Source organism: Mus musculus, chromosome 15, assembly GCF_000001635.26.
Source record: "Mus musculus strain C57BL/6J chromosome 15, GRCm38.p6 C57BL/6J".
Lineage (NCBI taxonomy): Eukaryota > Metazoa > Chordata > Mammalia > Rodentia > Muridae > Mus > Mus musculus.
In genome coordinates this window covers 97,991,394-98,015,700 of record NC_000081.6, presented here as the reverse complement: position 1 = coordinate 98,015,700, position 24,307 = coordinate 97,991,394, and the positions used below count along the sequence as shown (strand labels likewise).

Here is a 24,307-nt window from a genome sequence, read left to right as displayed (position 1 = left end):
AGAAATCCATGGTAAAATGTCAAATTTTGATGGGTCATTATTAATGAGTTTTTCTTTGGTTTAGTACTGACCCAAGGCACCCCCACCCCAGCCCCAGTCTCTAAGTCAAGAGGGTTAGGGCATGTCACTATCAGGGGGCCTGCTGGGCCCTGATGTTTTATGGCTTTGACATGAAGTGCCATTAAAAAGTGGGGGAACATTTAACAAAGCACTGATTGTGGAGCCAGACAGCATCAGGACCTGGGGGGGGGGGGGTGGCAGAGCACCACTTCACGGAAAGAAAGGAAAGCAATTGAGTTAAAGCCACGGGAAGAGATAAAGACATCGCCAGCTTTCTCGTGCTGTTTCCATCCTCATGGGAAGGAGCCATGCTCCCTGTCTTTCTTGACTCTCCTTGGGAACTGGGCTCAGACCCAGTCAGAGCACAGAGAGGTTTCCCTCAGGTGTGGCTTGCGGTCCAGGATGCTGGGAACCTGCCCATGGAGAGCAGGGCAGCAGGGGCAGCATCTTGCGTTGGTATCTTAGGACACAACGGGCGATGGCGTGCTCTTCTCCCTTACCCCAAGACTGACAGAGCTCAATGGCTTTTCTTGTAACCTTCCTGAGGGCACATTTGCCTTGACCAAGTCCTCGAAGGTGTGTATGAAACAGATGCCCCCACAAGAGCTGTGACCACAAAGCTCAAGAAACTCCACAGGCACAGTGAGACACCTACGCTATGCTAAGCTGCGGGCGGAACAGTCGGGGAATCCCATTTCCGGAGTAAAGTCCTTGTACACCTGCATCATCCGGGTCAAAGATGCCCTTCCTCTGTGAACCTGTCAGTCGATGCTCCGCTGGCAACTCCAGCCCCTGGGACAGCCTCACTGCTCTCAGGACTCAGTTTCCTCAAAGCTTATTTCAGACACAAATTTCTCAAGCCCTCACCAGTTCAGAGATGAACACTCATCCCAGCAAATATAATCCATCGCTAGAAAGCACACGCGGCCTCCAAGACCCGGTTCCGATCATAGGAGAACTCAGCTCTTCAGGAAAACTCAGCTCTTCACTCTGGTCCCTTGGACACTTGCTGAGGTGCAGGAGGAGGAGCAGGCAGGCTCCCAACCTCGGAAACAGCAGCAGCCTCCCTCCACCCTGCAAGGGAAGAATGGCTCTGTTCATGGGGACTGATGGCTTTGGGAAGCCAGGGTTCTGCAGGCCCCAGAGGGAGGAAGTGAATCAGCCTTCAGTCAGCCCGGCTTGTTCAGTACCCTTTCCTGGTGTGGTATTTGGACATGTTTTGTCAAAAACTAATGAACATCTCACTTAGATACTGGAAACAAACACAGTCCCCAGCCAGTTCTTACACTTGTAGAAGGATGAATAAGCCCTGTTGACTTCCCAACTGGCTGGAACCAACAAGTGAGTTCAGAGGCAAGGGGAGAAGTCGCTGGTTCTCACAAGGACTCATCCATTCATTAGAGTAACCCCAGATGGCTGCAGGGCCCGAGGGCAGCCATTCTCAGCCTTGGACATATGCTGTGATCACCTGGGGCCCTTCGGAAATGCTTGTGCCTTGGATGGCCCATCCGAGAAATTCTGGTTCAGTGGATCTGGGGTTCGGTTACAGTATAAGGATGCTAAAAGCTCTTCCAAGTGGTTCCCACCTGGAAATAACCACCCTAGACCATGCTTACATCTTCGTGTGCAAACAGCTGACCCCGGGATCTTGTTAAACGTAGGTTCTGATTCAGCAGATCCAAAGTGGGGCCAACAAGTGCAAGCCATACTGAGTAGTAGACCATCTTACATGGGTCAGGATGGTAGCTCTCAACCATGCATGGCTCCTTAAGGTGAAAGGCAAGGAACAATAAGCATGCTTTTAAAACTTGTGTTCTCAGGCTGGAGAGATGGCTCAGCAGTTAAGAACACTGACTGCTCTTCTGAAGGTCCCGAGTTCGAATCCCAGCAACCACATGGTGGCTCACAACCATCGGTAGTGAGATCTGATTAATAAAACTTGTGTTCTCAATGGTCTTAGCCACATTTCAGAGGCTCAAGAACACACGTGGCTGTAGTCCATCTTACTGGGCAGCACAAAGAGATTTACGTCATCAAAAAGTTCCATCAGGCTGCCATGTTTTAGAGCAGTGACCCACCTACCCTTGATTTTTGTTTTGTTTTGTTTTTTTCAGCGTTTCTCTGTATAGCCCTGGCTGTCCTGGAACTCACTCTGTAGACCAGGCTGGTCTTGAACTCAGAAATCCGCCTGCCTCTGCCTTCCAAGTGCTGGGATTAAAGGTGTGCGCCACCACTCCCCGGCCTAAAATTGCACATATTCATGCATAGTGCCAGGCGCATGTGTAGAGGTCAGAAGACAATGTTCGGGAATCAGTTCACTTTTCCTACCAGGTGGGCCCCAGGAATCCAACTCGTCCTCAGGTTTGGGGGCACAAGCTTTTATCCACTGAGATCTCGCCAGCCTAGCACCTGTCTCCCAACTCCCACACAACTTGTCTCTTGGACTGTGGGCAGGACACTTGGTGCAGGGACTCTGAAATGGATCTTTTGCACTACTCCAAAGTGGCTGGGCATGTAGTAGGCACTTAGTTAATGCTAGCTCCTGTTAGGGTGTTTGCAAAGAGTACTGTTGGGTAAACACTAGCCAATTAGCTGCGGTTTGCTTGGCCATTCATTAGCATGCTAATGGAGTTGTACAGAGAACCCAGCTCAGTGGCTGTCTCAGCTTTGCAATGGAGATGCCTGTCTTATCCTGGCAGGTCCGTAGCTCAGCCTACAACAATCAGGGGTGTACGCGATCTTGTCTGCTAAGGCATCCACCGGTTGTTAGTCACTAAAGGCCGAGGAGGTGGGTTGAGATGACAGGTGTAGCTAGTTGGAACATTCTGTGTACCTTGAGGCATTTCTCTTGGACCACGGGAGGAAGGAGAGAGGAAGGAGGGAGGAAGGAGAGAGAGCTTTGGCTCCTAGCTCATGGCTCGAGCTCCTTAGGCCAGTGAGGCAGAAGCAAGAGCCAGTGGGCCCGTGTGAGAGTGGGGCCTAAATGCAAGGAGCTGCCTGCCTGTCATAGCCACCACACCAGGTAGCAATCACAGCTCTGGCCAAGCAATGACACCTTTTAGCTTCCTGGTGGTTCCTTTTAGTATTTAGTCAAGGGATTACTGAGAGCACAAGATCCCATTAGGGTTGTAGAGGTGAAGGGACAAAAACCGTAGCTGGTGCCTCTCATCACAGAGCCCCTCGGCAACTTCATTCCATCCGTGGAGGGTTTGAGCCACAGAAGAAAGCATGTTGACCAAGATTACAGGGGGAGTTAGGGTGGAAATAAAAATGGGGTTTCTTCTTCTTCTTCTTCTTCTTCTTCTTCTTCTTCTTCTTCTTCTTCTTCTTCTTCTTCTTCTTCTTCTTCTTCTTCCTCCTCCTCCTCCTCTCCCTCTTCCTCTTCCTTCTCCTCCTCTTCTTCTTTCTCATCTCCTCTCTCTTCTCTCTCTTCTCCTCTCTCCTCTCCTTCTGTCTCTCCCTCCCCCCCCTAAGATTTCTTACCAAACAAAAGCCCTTGCAGGTCTCTCTTCCCCACTATGGATCATCCCAGTTTTAACAATCCATCTTGTTTTAAGCTATCAGCCACCACTTGCTATCTTGTTCTACAGGACAACCTCTATGGTTGTCATCCCTTCTGGGGGAAAGTCGTGTTGGAGTACTCACCAGAGAAATGGGCATTAATGACTATACACCTTCCCATGAGCCTCCCGGGCACAGCAGCCTGTGGAAAAATCACACTGCTGCTTCCACACTGATCGCACAATGTCAGGGGAGGAAGGCTGATACACACAGAGCACTTTGCCCTCAGCCTCATGAGAATGCATGCAGTCCAGATACAACCGGGTGAGGACTACAGGTAAGGTCTGGTCCCCCAGGAGATGAGAAGCAAAAGCTACTGAGAAGGCTGGTTGGTAGCCCAGTATTACACACAGAGGGCAGCATGCAGAGAAAGCAGGTTTCTAATGATTTTAACTCAGTTACCCCAGGCTTCTTTCGATGCCCCACCTTCAGCTCAGAGGTCACACGTTGTCTGTGGATGGCGCTGAAGGTACTCTAGCAGAGCCAACTATGCCACCTCACAGTAAGGTATGTTGCAACCTGTCCACCTCCAAGTTAGACTCTATGTAACTATGTCCCCTCCCCTGAGAGGGCTAATGGGCTTGAGGGAGAGAGCCACTTTTAATGGTTCACTCTGGGCATCCTCACACCTGTGGGGTGGTACTCTTGCACAGTGAAGCCTGGTGTGGGGTGAGGGAGCTGACAGGAAAGAGGGCATGGAGGAAGAGACAGTCCAGGAGAGGGTTAGGGCACTGGGGGATTGTGACCGCAGTCCTGGAGGCTGGAGGCTAGCTGAAGGTGCAGAGGACAGTGTAACAGTGGCTGCCCCAGTTTTTGCCTGGGGTAAAAACAGGCGAGGCACCCTTCTGAGTTTGGGATTCTGTATCCTTTTCTATGTTGTTTTTGGCCGTGGAATCCACTAGAAATGTTTTCTCCAGTTTTTTAGGGACTTCCTGGAAGGCCCACCCCACTCTAGCGTGGGATAAAGATGCTTTCTGGAGAGCTGGCCACAGTGGGTAGGAGGGTATGACAGCGGGATCTTCTTTCCTCTTCCCCCTTCCCTGGTACTCTGTGGAATAAACAAGCCAAGGCCTCATCTTGTGGCAGTCTCCCTCCCAGGGTTGATCTACCCTTTCCTACTGTCCGGAGCACAGACATGACCTCTCACCTACTTGTAAAGGAGGGAATATTGAGAGAGATGTCACAGCGGCACCACCTCTGAAACTGGCCTTTTTTGAACACCCTGTCTCTGTTCATTTTCTGTTGCTATAACACAGTCCTGAGATGTTATAACAAACGCTGCTTTGACTCACAGCTCTGGAGCCTTGGAAGTTCTAGTATCTGGTTCTAACAGGGGCTGTGTATCGCTGCAGCAGGTGGTGTGAGAGAGAACCGGAAGGCTCCCTCTCTTTATGAAGGCTTCCTCCTAAGGGTTGCTGCAAGGACAACCTTCAGGTGAACAAGTCATGTTCAAATGGCAGGGCTCTCTCTCTCCTAACTCCTTTCTTCTCTCCCTCTTTTCTTCTTTCTTCAGCTCCTGCCCTTGCTCTCTGACCAGCCTACTTCCAGAGCCCAGCATTTGTAACTGCCAGCCACACAAATCATATCTTCTCTCTTCTCTCTTGTCAGGGCTCCCCATGTCTACGTATCTCCCAGATTTCTTGTGTGTGTGTGTGTGTGTGTGTGTGTGTGTGTGTGTGTGAGAGAGAGAGAGAGAGAGAGAGAGAGAGAGAGAGAGAGAGAGAGAGAGATTAAGGCAAGCTCCATGGTACTTGCCACGTGGGGAGATGGCAAGTAGAAACCTATTTGGTCACATGAGTTACTGACCCTTTGAAGGTGTCTCCTAGAGCCACCGTGCTACATGGCTGCTCAAGTTTTCTGCCTCTAGGAAACCGCTGCGTTTGACGTAGAACCCATTCCTTCATCTGCAGTCTGCTGGGGGCTTCCAAGCTTCTCCTCCCCGAGGCTTCTGCATTTTTTCCTTCTGGCCCTAGAATCCTCAAGAGCCAATGAGAGACATTCCTAAAGCCAGAAGGCTATTCTACTTCAAGAAAGTACAAGTTTCGATATGAAAGGGTTTTGTTTAAAGTACATACATAAATACATACACGGGAAAAAAATTTTTGGGGGGGGGGTGTCAAGACAGGGTTTCTCTGTGTAGCCCTGGCTGTCCTGGAATTCACTCTGTAGGCCAGGCTGGTCTCAAACTCAGAAATCCACCTGCCTCTGCCTCCCAAGTGCTGGGATTAAAGGTGTGTGCCACCCCTGCCCAGCAAGAAAAAATCTTTATGAATAAAAGTACAGCTTCTCCCCCCCCCCCAAAGAGGAAGGCTAAAACACCAGACATCTTTTTCTTCCCATTTTTATTCTCCCAGCCCCATCCAAAGGTCTGGCTCACAGCCATAAGTAGAAGGGGCTAAAATAGAAGTAATATAAGCCTGAGCGAGACTCAGTGGCAACCAGTGCCTTTCAAGGAGTTTTCACATCTATGTGTAATTTCCTCCCTTATTTCTACTTCTCATCCCCAACTCCCCCACCCTTGTAGTTTACACCATTCTGGGCCCTGCCATGTCTTCTGGCTTGCTCCATTCTTCTGTGCTCTCACACAGGGCTTGATTGTATGGACACATGAATTTCCAAACCCCAGGCATCCTCAAACTCAACTCCTTCAAGAAACCTACTTCTGCTTATCTCTCGCTTCTTCCCTTCCTTTGTCCCCCTTCCCTCCCTTCTCGACCTGTTCCTTCTCTGCCTCTTGCACCTTCCTCCCTCCATCGGAGCTTGTTTCCAACATTTCACCCCCGTGTTTCTCCTGCATCCCTTTGCATTTGTTCTGTGCCTCTATCTTGTGGAGAAGTCGATGTCTTGCATAAGAACTAAACTGCGTCTGCGTGGCACCGGGACAGGCTGGAGTCTGGGTGGGATTCTTAATGCTGTTTGCCTTTGAGAGCCCATAGTAGCGCATTTATGGACTTATGGAACGGAATGCACACCATAAATCTGCAAAAACCCTATCCTGGACAGCCCTGATCCTGTTACCCTGGCCCAGAAATGCCAAAAGAAAACACAAACATGCCTTGAAAGGCTGTCTGAAGGGAGCCCGACCAACAGAGGCCGAGTGTCCTGTTGGGGGAGCCAAGCCTCCCTCCCCTCCTCCCAGGCCTCATGAAGCTTGTCATTCACCACCTGCCATATTTGGGGTGGGCTTAGCTCTTCAGAATGTGGGGCCTTCCCTACTTTATCACTGATTTTAAGTGGATTTAGGTGGAGGAAAAGAAAGAGACCTTTTCTTTACAGTATACCTATTAATATCTTTCCCAATAAGGTCGTGTCTACATAAGTCTAAATTTGGGCTGAGAATATAGCTCGGTGGTAGAGTGCTTGTCTAGTGTGTGTGAGGCCCCGAGTTCAAACCCCGGCACCACAAAAAAGTCTAAATTAATATCTTCATAAAAGAGAGAAAAATAGCGGGGTGCTTATTCTGTCTATATAGAACATAAAATCATGGACTTACCTGATCCGTTTTGCCGAGTTGTCTGATTTTGGGCAGATACAGACTATGTCTGCTTAATTCCTAATTTTCCTAACTCCTGATGTGTGAGGAAACAGTGATGCCTCAGGGGTCTCACACTCAGATCATCAGGTCCTGTCCCCTACCCAGCGAGGAAGACAACGTTCTTTGTTCCTCTCATCTATCTGATGTTGGCATAAATGTTTTCCACGTTAAGAAAATGTATGTAAGCCAGCCATAGTGGCCCATGCTGTTAGTCACAGCAATCGGGAGGCAGAGGCGGGTGGATCTCTGAGCTTAAGGCCAGCCTGATCTACAGAGTAAGTTCCAGGACAGCCAGGCTACACAGAGAAACCCTGTCTCAGAAAACCAAACAGATAAACAAAATTGTGTGTGTGTGTGTGTGTGTGTGTGTGTGTGTATGAATGCACCTTAGTAATGTATATTCCTAAATACATAACTACAAACTACTCAGTCAGTATAACGTTACTTGCATATATGTTTTCTGGGCTGAGCATTCGGTACTGGAAAACCAATTGGCATGCCTTTCCCTAGGGAAGACTGTTTCTTCCACTCTCAGGATGCCTTAGTTTTCTGTAGTTCTCTGTGTAGGGTAGAAGCTTCCTGGGCTCCTCTCATCCCCACATCCATGTAAGATGCCTGTTTGTTGTCCTTGTTCAACCCTTGTTAGCCAGCCATGTTGGTGAGACTTCGTGAGTGTAACTTCTGACATTCCCAGGACACACAGTTGCATGGCAAACTCCCCGTTCCCGTGGCCCTTATAATCTTTCTGCCCCCTCTTCTGCAATGATCCCTGAGCCTTTAGGTGTGGGAGTTGTATTATAGGTTTATCCATTGGGACTAGGCTGCACAACTCTGCCTTCTGATTGTTTGTGGTTTTCTGTAATGATCTCTGCCTGTCGCGAAGAGAAGTCTCCTTGGTGGGGTGGGGGATGGGAACTACACTTATCTGCGGGTGTAAGGACAAATATTTGGAATGTAGTTAGAAATTACGATGGTTTAGTGAAGTGGAGGTTGCAGGCTTTCCTCCAAGATCCATGGTTCCACGTGGCCCGTGCAGTTAGCCTACATCTCAAGTAGCAGGCATGACTTCCTTCTTGTTAAGAAGGTCTGAAGTCCACATAGAGAGCTGCTGGTTACTGGCCAGGTATACTTGCCATCCTGCACCCTTGGGTTATCGAGCCACACTGGCCATTGTGTCCATAGGCATTGGAGTTGAATGTAGGACTCTTGGTTGGTCCCTCCTTTGGAAATTTGTGTTGTGCCTTCTGTCACCCTAAAAGCTAGCCCTCAGGCATGAGTCTGACTTCGCCATGAGGGAGTGCAGGCAGCTATAAAGCAGATGTTCTCTGTGGCCACTGCACACAGTAGCACCACTGACTGAGGCAGTGGTGTTTTACATACTCCGTGTCAACTTCATATTGCTTCTCTGTCTCAGTCCTGGCTGCTGTTTTTATCAGCATGGTCCTTCTCGCTTCCCAGTGTTAGAACCTCATGATGCTCTGCAAATTCTCTACCATCGAACCACATCCCAGTTCCCTTGCTGCGCTCCTTATGTTTTCTGGAAACAGCTGCTCCATTTGTGTGCATCAAGCTAGTAAGGTCAGATGACACTACCTTTGTTAACCATGAGCTATGTTAACCACGGACTGTCAGACACCCAGTAAGAAGGACGCATAAGTTCCCGCCAACTAGACTGTCCCTTTTCCGTTCTTTTCAGTCCCATCTCCGTGCTGTGTAGGAGGAGACTCTAGAGTTGGCCGTGGAATCTCAGTGATTTCTATTTATTCCAGCTTCGTCCACTTCAACTCTAGTTCAAATCTGGTAGTTATTACTTTTTTTTTTTTTTTTTTTGAGACAGGGTTTCTCTGTGTAGCCCTGGTTGTCCTGGAACTCACTCTGTAGACCAGGCTGGTCTCAAACTCAGAAACCTGCCTGCCTCTGCCTCCCAAGTGCTGGTATTAAAGGCGTGCAACACCACTGCCCTGCCAATTTTGTTTTTAGTTGCAGGAACTGGAGAGCTGAATTGAGTTCTTTTATGCAGATATTGCATATATATACATATATGTGTGTATATATGTGTGTGTGTACATGTTTGTCTATGTATATATATAGGCAGAAAAACAACGCACTCTAAATATATTAGGAAGGGCAGCTCAGAGACCCAATGAAATCTGTAAAGATGTGTGAGAGTTACAAACTGACTTCCAAGCCAAGACTGGACACCTATGGTCCAAAGAAGACTTGGGCACTGCAGACTTAAAGCCACCTTTCTAGCAGAGACTGAGGCAAAAGGATCTAGCATTGAACGAAAATCCTTGAATAGCCTGGGAAGGTGTAAGAAAGACTCAAGCAACCCCCACCCTAGACTGGTTGAAACCCAGTGGCATTTTACATTAAAAAACAAACAAACAAACAAACAAACAAACAAACAAAACACTCTCTACTTCTCCAGCCAGTACACTTGCAGGGAAATTACGTTCTACACACTCGAAGTTCTTTGTTTCCATCCTGAGAAACCCCAAAGTCTGAGGTGGTGTGGTGTGCTGGGTAAGCCCCCACACACTCCAGCATTCCCTGGGAGTGTCGGTCAGGTCCATAGAGGTGGCTTCTCCCAAGGACTTCCAGCTTCCTGGAGGAAAGCAACACAGAAACCCACTTCGAGACAAAGGAGTTACTGCTTAAATCAGGTCTTAATTTCCAAGTTTCACTTTGCTTAAAGTTCACCGGAGGACCATCTCACTCCTGAAGGAAAGATGTATTTGGGGACTCATCCTCACCCTCTTGTTCTCAAAGGAGACTTCCGGGAACATAGCAAGGGCTAGGCCGAACCTCCGCAGTTTGGGCTAAGGTGGGGGGGTGGGGAGCAAGGAAGGTAGGTGAGGCTGGAGGTCCAGGGATAGGGGAAGACTTGGAGAATGAGGTTGGGGTGGGGGAATAACTAGGAAACTCTGGCGCTTTCCCCGCCCCTCACAAAGCCGAGTCCAGCTGGAGCCACCTCCAGACTCTCTGGCCAGAGCCTCAGAGTGGCCAACAGTCCCTGGCCAGCGGTTGCTCTATCCAGGCTAAGGGCACCCACTCCCCTGGAGATTCCTGAACCTGGGCCAGGAAGAGCCGAACTAGACAAGCGTCTCCAATCCATCCCGTTTTGTCCCCGGGGTTGTCTGCAGTCCCGTTAGTCCCTTCCCTGGCCTGTTCGCCCCTTAGACCTCCACACAGGTCTCCCTCTGTGTAGGAATTCACCAGACCCTGTCCTAGCCACCCGCTCAGTTCCCCCTTCTACCTAGGCCTTTTCTAGCTAGTTGGATGGGGGATGGGTTAGGGAGGCTGTGGTCCCCGAGACTCCAGGTGGGAGCTCACGGGCAGGTACTCCGCAAAGGAGCTGGAAGGCAGGTCTGGAAAACTGTCCCCCAGATTTAGGATTCTGGACAACGTCCATCTGCTCATGCTTTGGTCCCCCACGCACCTCCCCGCCTCCTAAATTCCCCATCCCCACCTTTCTTGCTCCTTTCTGTTGCTTCGTCCTCTCTGCCTTGGGTCTAAAACTCCAGGCTTATGCCTCTGCAAACAACCCCCTCCCTTCTAACCCCAGCAGAACTCCGAGGAAAGGGGCCCGATGCTCCCCCCCTTCCCGCCTGTGGTTAGAGGGGGCAGTGTGGCAGTCCCAAGTGGGGGCGACCGGAGGCTGTCTCGGTGCCCCGCCCGATCAGGCCACTGGGCACATTGGGGGCGGGAAGCTGGGCTCACGAAAGGGGCGACTGGCCTTGGCAGGTGTGGGCTCTGGTCCGGCCTGGGCGGGCTCCGGGGGCGGGGTCTCAGGTTACAGCCCCGCGGGGGGCTAGGGGGCGGCCCGCGGTTTGGGCCGGTTTGCCAGCCTTTGGAGCGACCGGGAGCATATAACTGGAGCCTCTGCCGGGGGAAGACGCAGAGCGCCGCTGGGCTGCCGGGTCTCCTGCCTCCTCCTGCTCCTAGGGCCTCCTGCATGAGGGAGCGGTAGAGACCCGGACCCGCTCCGTGCTCTGCCGCCTCGCTGCGCTTCGCCCGGGCCAGGCTCTGCCAGGCCTCGCGGTGAGCCATGATCCGCCTCGGGGCTCCCCAGTCGCTGGTGCTGCTGACGCTGCTCATCGCCGCGGTCCTACGGTGTCAGGGCCAGGATGCCCGTAAGTCGCCCGCCGCCCCTGCCTACTTCCCTGACTTGTGACCCTTTTCCTCCTACTCCCTCCCCCAAGTACTGGTCCGGGTTAGGGCGCTAAGTCCTAAGCGCAGAGTATACAGGAGTACACTGATCCTAATTCTGCGAGTAAGGACCTCTGTCGCAGCATCTTCAGTGAGAGTCACGATTGGAGACTTTCTCAGGTCCCTGCGTTAAGCAAGGATATGCAACAGGTTTGAACACAGACGCATCACCTTCCACCAGCTTTGACCAGGACGTTTCGAGCTCAGTAAAAGAAGCCCCACACTTAAAAGTAGGAGAGAAATCGAGAGACGCCTACGGGTTGATTTATCAGCCTAGTCTAGGGGTTAGACGCTGCAGAACTCAAAGGGGCGCTAGACAAAGAACTAACTCTGACCCTGATGGGTTGAAATCTGAGGCCACAAAGAAAAAGCGGCTCCCGGCGACTTCAGCGCAGCTCTCCAGTCCCCTCCGCTATCAGGCTGGCCCACAGTAAGGTGCAGCCGGGCAGCCCTTCTTTGAAACTCGGCTCTCCCCTTGCCTCCGTTAGGCTGCAGGAATTTGACACTGAAAAACGTTGACATTGCAAACAGACCTGCTTTCCAAATGTGTCCCCAAGAGCACCCACCCGCACACACACACACTGTATACCCTACAATGAGTTACTTTACAGCGTGTGTAGCCGTGGATGGATATGGGGTCAGGCTAGTGACCTGCGTATGGCTATCGTTAGAGGTGGCAGCTGTATAGCCTCGGTCCAAGGGCGGTTCCCGCACCTTTCCATCTCCTCCCTGGGTAAGATCCACTGTCTGGGATTATATTCAGGACAACCGAAGCCTGGAAAGTGTATTAGGTAGAGAATTTTCTTCCACGTGTTTGGGCACGTTTCCGACGGGTAGGGTTCCAGCCCTGTCTTTCTCTGTATGTTACAGACTGTTAATCAATCGCAGGTGAAACTGTTTGGACAGTAGGTGGGGATCAAAGACCCTCTGCCCGTGAGACTCTGTGCTCTTTCCCCTGCCACCAGGCTGTCTCCAGAGATGCTTTAGAAGGAGGCGGGCCCGGGCGGACTTTTTGCTCTTTAGCTTGGCGGACCCGGCGGGGGGCAGGGCTAGAGCGGGGAGCGCTGCCGCGAGAAGCCCGGGATAGCACTTTCCGACCCCGCCGCGCAGGGTGGCAGGGTGGCGAGCTAAGCCAGAGTCCTGCGTTCGAGCTCTGGGGGCGGGGGTGGGGGGGCATCGAAGTGTTTGTATGTGGTCTGAGATAGGCCTGACTGTATTTTTTGTCCTAAACTTTCAAGCACACACCCCACAAAGCTGCGGTCTTGACCGGTGTTCTTTATGGAGCGCAGTGGAGTGAACTGAGCGTCTTAACGCTTTCTCGAATTCTTCATCTGATAGCAGAGGCGCTCGCTTAAGTGTCAAAGAGCTCTCTCTCACTGCTGCAACCTTTTTGACAGAGTGAATTCCACAGCTTTGTATGAGTGTGGGTGGGTGGGGGGAGGTTGTCTAAAACTTTCGGTCTCTTACGATTCTGCATCTGACCATGCCCCCCCCCCCCAAAAAAAATCGTTGGTTTTACACCCCAGCTTGCCTCACCAATGGCAGACACCCCACACTCTAGCCTTGGATCCACAGGACCCAAAGACCTGACGTGGGGCAAGGCGTAGCCTGTGTGGACGTTAGGAATGTCAGAAACCTAGAGTCCACCGCGCTCCTCCTCTCCATCTTTCCACGAGTTTGGGAAACTTGTTGGCCGCGAAGACATTGACCCACATCTGCATTTCTCAGCCCTAGCCTTCCAAAAGTGCTGCTGGTTCGGGAGGGGAGACCTCAGTCCTCCTTTGTGAGACTTGTTTGCGTTGGGGGATTGGCAGCGATGGCTTCCAGATGGGCTGAAACCCTGCCCGTATTTATTTAAACTGGTTCCTCGTGGAGAGCTGTGAATCGGGCTCTGTATGCGCTTGAGAAAAGCCCCATTCATGAGAGGCAAGGCCCAGTGGGTCCCCCAACTCCCCGACCCCCCTCTCCCACAATGCACAGCCTCCCCGCCCTCATCCCCCCCCCACCCCCCGTGCCCGCCTGCCGCCACCTCCCGGGCTCCAGCCCCGCGCACAGCGGCGACGAAGCAAAACAGTTCCCCGAAAGAGGTAGCTTTTTAATTGGCCGGCCACAAAGAATCACTTATGCCGCACGGCGGTAACGAGGGGAACCGGATCGGGCGGCCAGGATGCTATCTGTAGCCCCTTTCGTGCCACAATTAGGGTGGTGCTGGCTTCTTCGGACCGCACCTAGGCGATCTGGTTACAGCGTTGGCTCCTTTCTTGGGCAGTCATTTAATCCTACATTTTACTCTACGGATGTCTGTCTGCTGGAGGGCTGTGTCCGGAGCCCCAGCCACAAAGAGTCAGCCAGCAGCTCTCACACCCGGCCAGACCCGCCCCTCCTTTGGCCCGCGCGGCCCTAGGGCGCCCTTCCTGGGGAACCCGATCAGCTTTCACGACGCACCCTCTCCAGGATTTTCTCGGGTTGTCCTAGGCAGTCTTGGGCAATAGAGTGCCATTTCTTAGTCAAGACAGGGCGTCACTAGCCTTTCCTCACCTCCAGCGATATTAGCGCCGCTGGGGGTGGGGAAAGTGGGATTGGAGCCTGAGGTGGAGGAGCAGGGAGTATCCCAGCAGCTTCGACCTTTTCCCCCTGGGATTCCTTCAGCTTCTCCTCGATTGTCTTATCTAAAGGCTAGATAGATGGGTTTCTTCCAGTGGAAAAGAAAAAGGAGACTTTGATCTTTGGATTCTCGCCCTCCTTGAAGAGCAGAGGGCAGGCCCGTTTCTCTCCACGCCCACTGGGTTTGTGGCTCTTCGCTATTATTCACCCTCAGCTTTTGCCACTGCTTTTGAGATTTTGATGAGAAAAACAGCGCCGGGCGCTGCCTAGCACACGGTGCGGGCTCTTCAGTCCCTGGCGCTCTCTTGTCAGCACCGTTCTCATGTGCAGGGCGAATTCCAGACGGCAGGGCGCTGGTGGAGAGGGTCCAGCCCGAGCTACTTCTTAGCATTCTTGGAGAACGCAGGTCTAGACTGGTCAGTCTTAGCCACGACTAGGCATTGAGAATCTTCTGCCACCCATATTGTGGCTGCCATCTTCAGTCAGAGGCAAGACTTCTGGCAGGAGCGTCCCAGCCCGAGGGCTCGGCCTGCCTTTCAGATTATTATGTATTGCTTGTGTCTTCTAACGTTTGTAGGTAGAATTCTCTGCGCTTTCTGATTCTTAGTTGTCGCTATATTTAGAAAATCTTGTTATTCCTAGAGGATGACAAAAAGGATGTCTTTGCTCTGCAGTTAGAGTGTCCCGCTATTTTTTTTTTTTCTGTATTCTCCATCTTTACTGCCCCAGGGTTCCTGCTCAGAGCATCATCTCCCCCTGCCACTTAGTTTCACCAACTACCCTTCCCTATCTCCATTCCCCCTCCCCCAATGCTGGGAAGAAGAGACATAATGGAGTAACAGCCCTCCTTTATCGCTGGTTCACGATTCCCACTCCACCCAACATACCAGTCTTGCACAGTGCAAAACATAATAGCTACTGTAGAATACATAGAAAGACAAATTATGTTTTTCAAAACTACTGTGTCAGTTCAGCCTGTCTGGTGTGGTCTGCTACCTCACCCCCACCATTCCCTAGCATTTGGACTAATTATGTCAAGTTTATTACAACCTCTTTCTCTTTCTCTCTGGCTCTTCCCCGCTCCTGCTTGGCACGCCGCCCCTCCCACCCCACTTGGTGCAGAGGAGGCTGGCAGCTGTCTGCAGAATGGGCAGAGGTATAAAGATAAGGATGTATGGAAGCCCTCATCTTGCCGCATCTGTGTGTGTGACACTGGGAATGTCCTCTGCGATGACATTATCTGTGAAGACCCAGACTGCCTCAACCCCGAGATCCCCTTCGGAGAGTGCTGTCCCATCTGCCCAGCTGACCTCGCCACTGCCAGTGGTCGTAATTTATTTATTTATTATTCAACATAAATAAATTACTCGGAGACACAGCAAATGCCTTCCGTGGGTTTTGGCCTTCTCTTTGAAGCGGAGAAGCTGCTAATCAATCTATTTGATCCCACCAGCAGGGGCACAAAGGCAAGGCCACTTCTCGGTTCCACCAGGTTGAAGGCTGGTGAGCCTGAATCACTACAGAGACCCTCCCTCACCTAACACCCCAGGAGGATGCGTACAGAAACACAATTATGCTTCCACAAAAGTTTTCCCTCCTGAGTCAAGTCGGCTAATTAATTTAAGAAAAGCCAAAGGGGTAGCTGGGCTCTGGGAGTTGAAAGGATGATCGTGCCCCTGCAAGCTGCTGTGGTTACCCACTCCCAGCTAGAACCAGTGCTAACAAAGAAGAGTACAGCTGACCCCTTCCCAGCACCCACGCAAGTGTCCCATCTCCCTACGGAGAGCGTGGGGGATGCCCGCACAGGCTCATGGTTCCCTTCCTACTCCTATGGAGAAGAGGGCTGAACTGGAATCGAGAAGTCGCCTTTCCTGCATGCTTCCCCCACACTGTTGCCTGGTATGGCGCAGATTCTCAGAGGGAGGCGCCCATACCAGTGCGGTGTGAGGACCCAGTGGAGCTTGCTGCTGTGGTGGGGGAGGGGCGTATGGGTCTGGGATGGCCCTGGCTGCAATGCTCTTTGTAACACCTGTGTCCCGCTCTCTTTTGTGCTTACGTCAAGGAGACTCCACGCTAATGTAAGGCTGGCTTCCTTAGACTCTTCTTTGGGAGGGCACGGGTTGGGAAGGACTGCCTGACCTCTGGGTCTTCTGCGCTTTGCCCTCCAACCCCTGGTTGCCTCCTCCCCTGCTCTCCGCCATATTCCTGTACACTATGCATGCTTCTTGACTAATGAGGTAGAGGCACCTCTGTCCCTTCTAAGTCCCCAGCCACAAAAGGGCTCCGTGATCCTAACCCCACCACAGAGGGATTCCGGGGACAGAGGGATGCGCTTCCTTCCTCGGTTGTGGCCCTTTCCTTTCTGATCCTTCGAAGAGAGTTTGAGTGTCAAATTATCATCCCTGTCTCACTTCTCCTTCTCTGTCTTCCCTTGCAGGAAAATTAGGGCCAAAGGTAAGGCACCCCATTTTTAATTTAATTTAATTAATCTAATTACATTCTCACTCCCTGCCCACGCGATTGTATGTATGAGCGTGGACACAAGCGTGCTATGGCGCATGTGTGGCGGCCCGAGGATAACATTGAAGACTTGGGTCTCTCTTCCCACCATAGGGCATTAGGGCGGCTCTGTCAGAGCCTTAGCCACCGGGCCATTTCACTGGTCCATGTTTTGCTTTCATGTGTCGTGTCCTTCTTCAGGGGTACTGAGATACTAATCTGGTCTGTGCCTCTTCTTTAGCCCTCAGATGTCCATCTGAGAGGCTAGGGTTGTGGGGTGGGGTTCTGTGTGGGGGCTCAGCGGGCTTGCTCAGCCTTCACCTGTCGATGTTTTGTGATGCAGGGGCAGAAAGGAGAACCTGGAGATATCAGAGATGTAAGTACAAATTATCCCCACCGTGACCCGTCCCCACCCGACTCACCTCCGCCACAACCCGTGCACCTGCTGACCCAAATGCACCCCTCTAACCAATGGGCTCATGGCTCTCTCTGACACAGATCATAGGACCCAGAGGACCTCCTGGCCCTCAGGTAAGAAAGGGAGAGATCTCTTTTTCCATTCTTCTCTGACTGCCCCTGACCCATCATGACCTCTAGTTTCATGTCAACACACCTTGCCCCTCACCTTCAGGGACCTGCAGGTGAACAAGGACCCAGAGGTGATCGTGGTGACAAGGGAGAAAAGGTGAGCAGACAGCAACAAATACTGATGTCTGTGTCCCCTGGGTCGTCTAAAGGCCTGGCTACCTCCCAAGTGCTGCCCAGGGCAGATGGTTCCAAAGGTAGCGGTGCTCCACTGATAACTTTTTTTTCTCTTCCTGTCAAGGGTGCGCCTGGACCCCGTGGCAGAGATGGAGAACCTGGTACCCCTGGAAATCCTGGCCCCGCTGGCCCTCCAGGTCCCCCTGGTCCCCCTGGCCTTAGTGCAGGAGTAAGTGCCCTTAGTTCTCCTTTCTCCAGGCTGACCCTCCAGAACTGTGGCTTCTAAATTGCTACTCTCTTACCTGGCAGCCTCCCAGAGCCAGCCAGCAGTACGCACACAGCCTGTTCACGGCCTGTAATTAAGGAAGATCTGTGTATGAGGCTCGAGGCGCTGGGGGCTAAGGGCTGACTTTCTTTCACTCACTGGGTCTCTGTAAAGAAGGCCTTCAGCTATCTGGCTTCCTGGCACCCCACCATGCGGTTAATTCTTGGGGGAGGGTGTAGGGGTGCCCGCAAAGAATGACTGGGCACTTGTATTTCTCTGGAAGAGCAGTGACCACTGTCCTTGGAAGACATTTGTCCATAGCCCTTGCCAAGTACATTGCAAGCAACTATTCATTCTTATGAAAGAGCCCCACTGAGTGAAGGTGTGCGGCTACTGTCGTGTTTGGAATCACACCAGTCAACAAATTATATGACTGCCCACTTTGTAGGTGTGCCATTTGGAGGTCTGCTGTGTTTTAAATCCTTCAACTTAAGCGGGTTCACAGACGCCTACTATAACCCTTCCCGAAATACCTCAAGACCAGATTTCAGCCCTTTGCCAGACATCAACATCAGAGAGAACAAAGGATGCCTTTTAAAGGCGATGTTTTACTTATGAATGTTTCAGAATATGAACGTTTATAAGGCAGAGCGTGAGGGACCGGGACCACCACAAATAACACTTGACTTTCCAAGGAAGTGATTCTACCACTGTCGCAAGGGCACACTCCCAAAACGTTGTCAGATCCCTTTGGCAATTCTGACCAACGCTGCTCGGCTAGTCCCTGATAACCAGAGACTAGGTAGAACTCCGAGCAATTAGGAATGACACCAGGGCCTCTCAGCCCCCTAACACGGCTCTGTTGCTTTGCAGAACTTCGCGGCTCAGATGGCTGGAGGGTATGACGAGAAGGCTGGTGGTGCCCAGATGGGAGTCATGCAAGGGCCCATGGTAGGATTCCAGTTCTGTGCTGACCGGACGGGAGGAGGGCACCTTTCGCAAAGCCAGAGACCCAGCAACCTCTGCCTTCGCCGATGATTTAGGGCATCTCATTTCCATCAGCTATGGGAAACCTCTCATTTAACCCTGGGGAGTTTGGTTTTTAATGGTGATGGATGCCAGTCTGGATGACGCTCTAGTGTGTCTAGGAGGAAGGGGGACGGAGTGATGCACAGAGCCGATGTATTAGGGGGCTGGTTGCCACTGCTCTTGGAAGGAGAACTGAAGAATGCAGACAGCAGCGACTGTTCTTCAGCATCCACCAGGCTTCCAGCAGGAAATCTCACCCTGCAGCGATGGCTTGGCACATGCTAAATGAAATTCAGACTTTAGTAAACATGGCCGCCATCCAGGAGGGAGCAAGGCCAGCGTCTCGGTCCAAATGGGGCCTATAAATAAAGATAGATGGTTGAGTGGGGAGTGGGAAAGAAGAGGGAGCAGCCGCTGGAGTCCCTTTGCCCCTCCCCCTCCTGCTCCCTTACTATCTTCTTGTCCCTCTTCTAAGATGGAATCCTAGAAGCCAATGATAAAGCGGGCCAGTAAGCGTCTCGTTTTTTCTGTTCCAATGCAGGGCCCCATGGGACCCCGTGGACCCCCAGGCCCTGCCGGTGCCCCCGTAAGTGTTCAGTCTTTTCCTCTTGGGGGCGCTGTAGATGCTCATCATCCACATGACGGCGGCACAGCTTGGAGGTCAACATGGCGTCCTTATTTCCCCTTTTAGGGCCCTCAAGGATTTCAAGGCAATCCTGGTGAACCTGGCGAGCCTGGTGTCTCTGTGAGTACCACAGGCTACCCTCTCCCAGGAGGCTCTGGGGACAATCTTCTACCCAAGCTACCGTCTGCTCCCAGGCTCTGCCAGCCCTTTCCCACAATGGGAGTGCCTTACCCACGGGGCACAACGGCAGAGAATCAATATGGCAGGAACTCCATCGGGACACTTCCCCTTAGGGGTCGCCAGCCTGCGCAGTCCCCTCCTCCCACCATGATCTGCTTTACAGTTTTGTTACTACCTTTTTGTCTCTCTTCCTTGTAGAGTAACTAGCTTCCAAAGCGACCGCCTCGAGTTGTGTTTCCCTTCCAACCAGGTCTTGAATTCTCTATTTGTAGGGTCCCATGGGTCCCCGAGGTCCTCCTGGCCCTGCTGGAAAACCTGGTGACGACGTGAGTAGACCCAAGAAGCCCCAGACCCAGAGAGAGGATGTGCTGGGGCTTGGGGTAGAGAGACGTCCTGAGGAACCAGGCTAGCCAGTCCTAAATTCCAGCTATCTACCACCCACATATCCTTTATTTGCATCTCAGCTTGCCAGATCCCTGGGGATCCCTTTAGATCCCACAAGAAGGAGAGTAATTAAAACATCATTAACTTCGGGAAGAGAAATGAGAAAGGAGAGAGCCAGCCGGGATGGGAGGACTCAAAGCACAGCGGTATAGAGTAGAAAAACAAAGCAAGAGTCGGTCAACAAACAGGCTACCATCATCTCAATTGTAAATGAGATAGACAAACTCAGCCTGAGCCAGAATGTCTACAGAGGAGGGGGACATAAAAAAATAGAGAGAAGAGCTGGCTTTCTTGAGCTTTTTTTTATGACTGGCAGCACACAGCAAGGCCTCTGGAGATCAGGGCATACAGGCCAGTCCACAGGGCTCTGGAGAGGGGACCAGACGCTTGCTGGGGACAGTGGAGTGAGGGCCCAGGAACTTGCCAAGGGATAAACCACAGAGGCATTCTGGGTCACGGGCATCTGCAGGAAGGGCGTGGTCAAGGTGGGCAGATAGGCAGATGCCCAGCCGTGGAGTGAATACGCTCAAGAGACTGCCAAGAAAAATGAGATGCCTCTCTTTCTGTTCAGGGTGAAGCTGGGAAGCCCGGAAAGTCTGGGGAAAGAGGCCTCCCTGGCCCTCAGGTAAAGCTTCATCTTCCTCGCTCTCACAGGCTTTTCCAGTCTCCCTCTGAGTCCATATGGCTCACTCGTCTTGGTTAGCTCACGGTACTAACGGTACTGTGTACGTAATGCCTTCACGCTGGATACCGTGTTTGTATGATCACAAGGTGATGCTCTGGGTTGGGCTGAAGGAGCTGTGGACACACCTGGATGCCTGTTTCTGTAGGCCTGAGGGAGCTGGACTTGCAGTCTATCCAGCAGCCTTCACCCAATCTCTGCTTTCCTCTGAGTACCTCCTCTTGGTATTGCAGGGTGCTCGTGGATTCCCAGGAACCCCGGGTCTCCCCGGTGTCAAGGGTCACAGAGTAAGTATCATGGGATAGGATGTTTGGGGGTTATGCACACTATTTCCTGGGTGGGCTCCCAGACATGTGACGGAACCCTCGTCCTGTTTCCCAGGGTTACCCAGGCCTCGACGGTGCTAAGGGGGAAGCTGGTGCTCCGGGTGTGAAGGTAAAGGGGCCACAAGACACACAGGGGGTGGCGGTAGGGGACAACTGTCCAGTCAAGGCGGCGCTGATGGGGTCGGGAGTTAGAACATAGCTGGGAACACCCAGTCTACATCTTGGTACATGAGCAGCAGGCCTTAGAGTTTGGGGACATCGTCTCTCCCCGGACTGAAATTGACATGTCTCAGGCCTAATTGAGCCAGCCAGACCTATCGATGACTTACCTAGGAAGTTTCTGGAAGCCAAGACTCCAGACACTGACCCTATATGTCTCTTTCTCCAGGGTGAGAGTGGTTCCCCTGGTGAGAACGGATCCCCGGGCCCAATGGTGAGTATGAGAGTCACCCCTGGGGAAGCCACCCCACACTCTTAAGACTCCCGAAACACCTGTCAGACAGCTACCCTGCAAACAGCAGCATTTCCTCCTTCATGCACTCATGCAAAGCTGTTCGCACAGATTTATCCGATTATGAGCCAACCCAACCTGCAGCGTAGATTGTTCAACATTTCACACGCCCTTCCTCGAAACAGGAACAGTTAGGCACGTTTAAAGCACATTTCAGTTACTCTTAAAAAAAAATCTGTTTGTCTTCAATGATTTGGGTGACTCATCTGTTTTGAGAACCGAGCTGCATTCTCCATAGGAAGGGGCAGGAAGACACAGGGGTCTCCCTGAAGGAACCCCTGTGTCCTGGGAGCAGGATCTAGGGTCGAGATGGGGCCACCGTGGGTGGGAAGAAGTCATGACGCAGACCATCATTATGCCAACTCACACTTAAACCGCGCTGGTGTGTGTTGCAGGGTCCCCGTGGCCTGCCTGGTGAGAGAGGACGGACTGGCCCTGCTGGTGCTGCTGTGAGTAACCCCCAAAGCCCGGTGCCACCACACGCTCAACACTTTACAGCTTACAAGTAAATTTCTCTTGACCCTCAAATCAACTCAGTGGTAACCCCAGCCAGGAGGGACGTACCTATCTATAATCATAGTACCCAAGAAGCTGAGTTCCTGAATCATAAGTTCAAGGCCAGCCTGCGCCACACATAAGACCTTTCTCCACACTCCACCCCCCAATACCTAATAAACAACAAAATCCAACTTGGTGAGGATTAGGGCGCATCATCATACCAGAACTTTCTATCCTGAGGTTTCCTACGCCCAATCTTCAGGTGGGGTGGGGCCTGCAGGGTGGAAGGAGGGCGTACTATAGGAGAGTATGCTGGTGAGAGTCCTCTTCCGGAGTCGGGATCCTTCAGGTCACCCCTTCAATAGCCTCTGCTCCTTCCTGAGCCGTGCATGTTAGAGTTCAGGATCAGGCTTAGATGGTGCCAGCCCTCTATGCTATACACTCTGCCCTCTCTCTCGATTCCGCGCCCTTGATGCGGTTCTGAGTAGTGTCGAGATAGGACACCAGCGGCATCCACCTCGTGACCCTTGATTTAGAACCTGGCTTGCTTCTCTTTGTCTAATCTTCCCCCTCATTCTGTGAACTTGAATCTCTCGTTCCCATTTTAGAGAAGAGGGAACTGAGTCCCCGGGGAAGAATAACTAGCTTAAGACAGACTGTGTACCGAGGGCCCAGAACCATGAGCTAAAGGACTGGCAGGCAGTGGAGGGCATGGGTGCCAGCGAGAGGCCGTTATCTTGGCTCCCCAAGCAATAGAGAAGCCTTGTAGGTGCTTGGTCAGGCGAGTGATGTGATGAACGGCGCGCTTAAGAAAGATTCCGGCTTTCTATTGGTCTGCAACCCAGCCAACCAAGTTTTACGGCTTTCTATTGGTCTACACCCAGCCAACCAAGCTCAGAGGCCCCTCCTCCTAGGTCCTTGCAGGGCAACTGTAAGCAGCTGCTTTCCAGGCCGTGCATCTGGGCGGGAAAGTTCCCTCAGGAGCAGGTCTGTGAAACCAGCAGCCTGCACTCGCACTGCCAACCAGAGCTGGCCAAAGGCCTCGCCCCAGGGGCGCTTTGTATGAAAGGAAGGAAGCTCTGGGCCTGCTGCTTCTGCAGAGTCGGGAGACCCTGGCCTGGGGATTTTAACGAGGCTCAAACCCAGACTGGCTCACTCACTGCCTCTCGCATTGTCTCTCCTTCTTCCCAGACACAAGCCCCAGTTCTTGGTTTTCCTTGGTGGTCTCGTCCACAAAGCAGTGGCAGCGCTGTTAGGAGATTCTGTTTAGAATGTTCTCTACATGTGTGTTGGGCCTTTTGGTGGGAGCGGGGCGGGGCTCCCCACTCTGCCTTGCTGTTTGCTGCGAGGACTCCCAAAGGCCTTCTGAGCCTAGAAGTTGTCCATGTAGGCCTCAGACACAGGCAGCTCAGACTGGGCCCTCTCCCCCTGCCTTGCTCTCTGCTGACTCCTGGAGGGAAGGTACTGTAGGGTTCCCCAGTAACAGAGTTTTCCAGGGCGCTTGGGTCAGGAAATCAGGCTCTGATTTCTCTCTTCCTTCTATTGAGTCTTGCTGTCTCGCCATGCCCCTCCCTCTGGCTGCCAGGCTAGAGGCTCTGGGAAGAGAGATGGCTCACACCAGGAAGGAGACTGAGCACCGCAGAGCATCCTTGCCTTGTGCTTCTGAGAGTCAGAGACGTGCAGAAAGTCCCCCCTTAGCCCCGTGGGTTGTGACTCCCCTGGCTGACCGCTATCTCCAAAAAGACTTACATTATGATTCATAACAGTGGCCAAATTACAGTCGTGAAGGAGCGATGAAAATAATTTTATGATTGTGGCTTGCCACAACGTGAGGAATTGTATTGAAGGGTCACAGTGTTGGGAAAGCTGAGAGCCACTGGCTTAGCCTTTTGGGTCTGGGAGGGACCCAGTCCTAGACCTGGATGTGCCTAACATAGCGGTTCTTGGAGTTAGAGTACAAATTCTCAAGGGCACTGGAGAAAAATAGAAAGATGTTTTCACCCCAAACCAGTGGAACTCTCGGAGCTCGAGTCTTTTAGAGAAGGGACAACCTCGACCCCACCCCCACCCCCCACCCCCACCCCTGCAAAGCCAAGGGTCTCTGAGATAGGAGCTCAGGCGCGGTTGTAGACAGGGTCTGTCTTCATCGCGGGTCAGGTTCCCGGTCAGCAGGGAACATTGTGGGGGTATTTGTGCTGTCCTGAAGAGCAGCTGACTGGGAGGGACCAGAGGGTAGAGAAGACTTGCTTCTGTTAAGCCAGGATACCCAGCACAGGGGCAGGCTCCTCCTTCCTTCTGTCCGGTTCCTTTGGCCCAGCCCACAGGATTCTTTGAATGATCATTCAGCTTCAAGTCGGGAATACTGGGGACCTAACTGAAGTTTTAGAAGTGACAGGTCTGCTGGGAAGTTGCCCAAGCTTCCTTACCCACGAGGGCCAGTGCCCTGTAGCCCTCTCTCTGTCTGTCTCTCTGCCCCCTTGTACAGATATCCCAGGAAGGTTCCTCTGCTTTGTTCATGCTCAGCCTGGGACACCCCAACACTGTGTTAATTGGCTCCTTTGTGCTATTGCTGTT

The 24,307-nt window shown here is 52.1% G+C and overlaps 1 protein-coding gene and 1 long non-coding RNA gene across 4 annotated transcripts in view; one reads left to right on the top strand and one right to left on the bottom strand.

Moving 5' to 3' along the window:
• Positions 1–10,976: 10,976 nt before the first annotated feature.
• The window catches only part of Col2a1 (collagen, type II, alpha 1), a 29,123-nt gene continuing 15,792 nt past the window's right edge, over positions 10,977–24,307 (top strand). The window contains exons 1-16 of one of the 3 annotated variants that reach the window (NM_031163.3): positions 10,977–11,292; positions 15,095–15,298; positions 16,410–16,426; positions 16,815–16,847; positions 16,970–17,002; positions 17,103–17,156; positions 17,298–17,402; positions 18,312–18,389; positions 19,009–19,053; positions 19,159–19,212; positions 19,545–19,598; positions 20,288–20,341; positions 20,632–20,685; positions 20,780–20,833; positions 21,113–21,157; positions 21,631–21,684. In NM_031163.3, coding sequence (NP_112440.2) covers positions 11,208–11,292; positions 15,095–15,298; positions 16,410–16,426; positions 16,815–16,847; positions 16,970–17,002; positions 17,103–17,156; positions 17,298–17,402; positions 18,312–18,389; positions 19,009–19,053; positions 19,159–19,212; positions 19,545–19,598; positions 20,288–20,341; positions 20,632–20,685; positions 20,780–20,833; positions 21,113–21,157; positions 21,631–21,684 — 1,023 coding nt within the window. In that variant the 5' untranslated portion in view covers positions 10,977–11,207. The other 2 variants (NM_001113515.2, XM_006520386.3) reach the window with 2 other exon arrangements.
• Positions 18,027–24,290, bottom strand: Gm46536. Its single transcript, XR_001781760.2, has 2 exons — positions 19,448–24,290; positions 18,027–18,826 (listed from the first exon to the last, which is right to left on the bottom strand). It is a non-coding gene; the product is annotated as a predicted gene, 46536 (long non-coding RNA).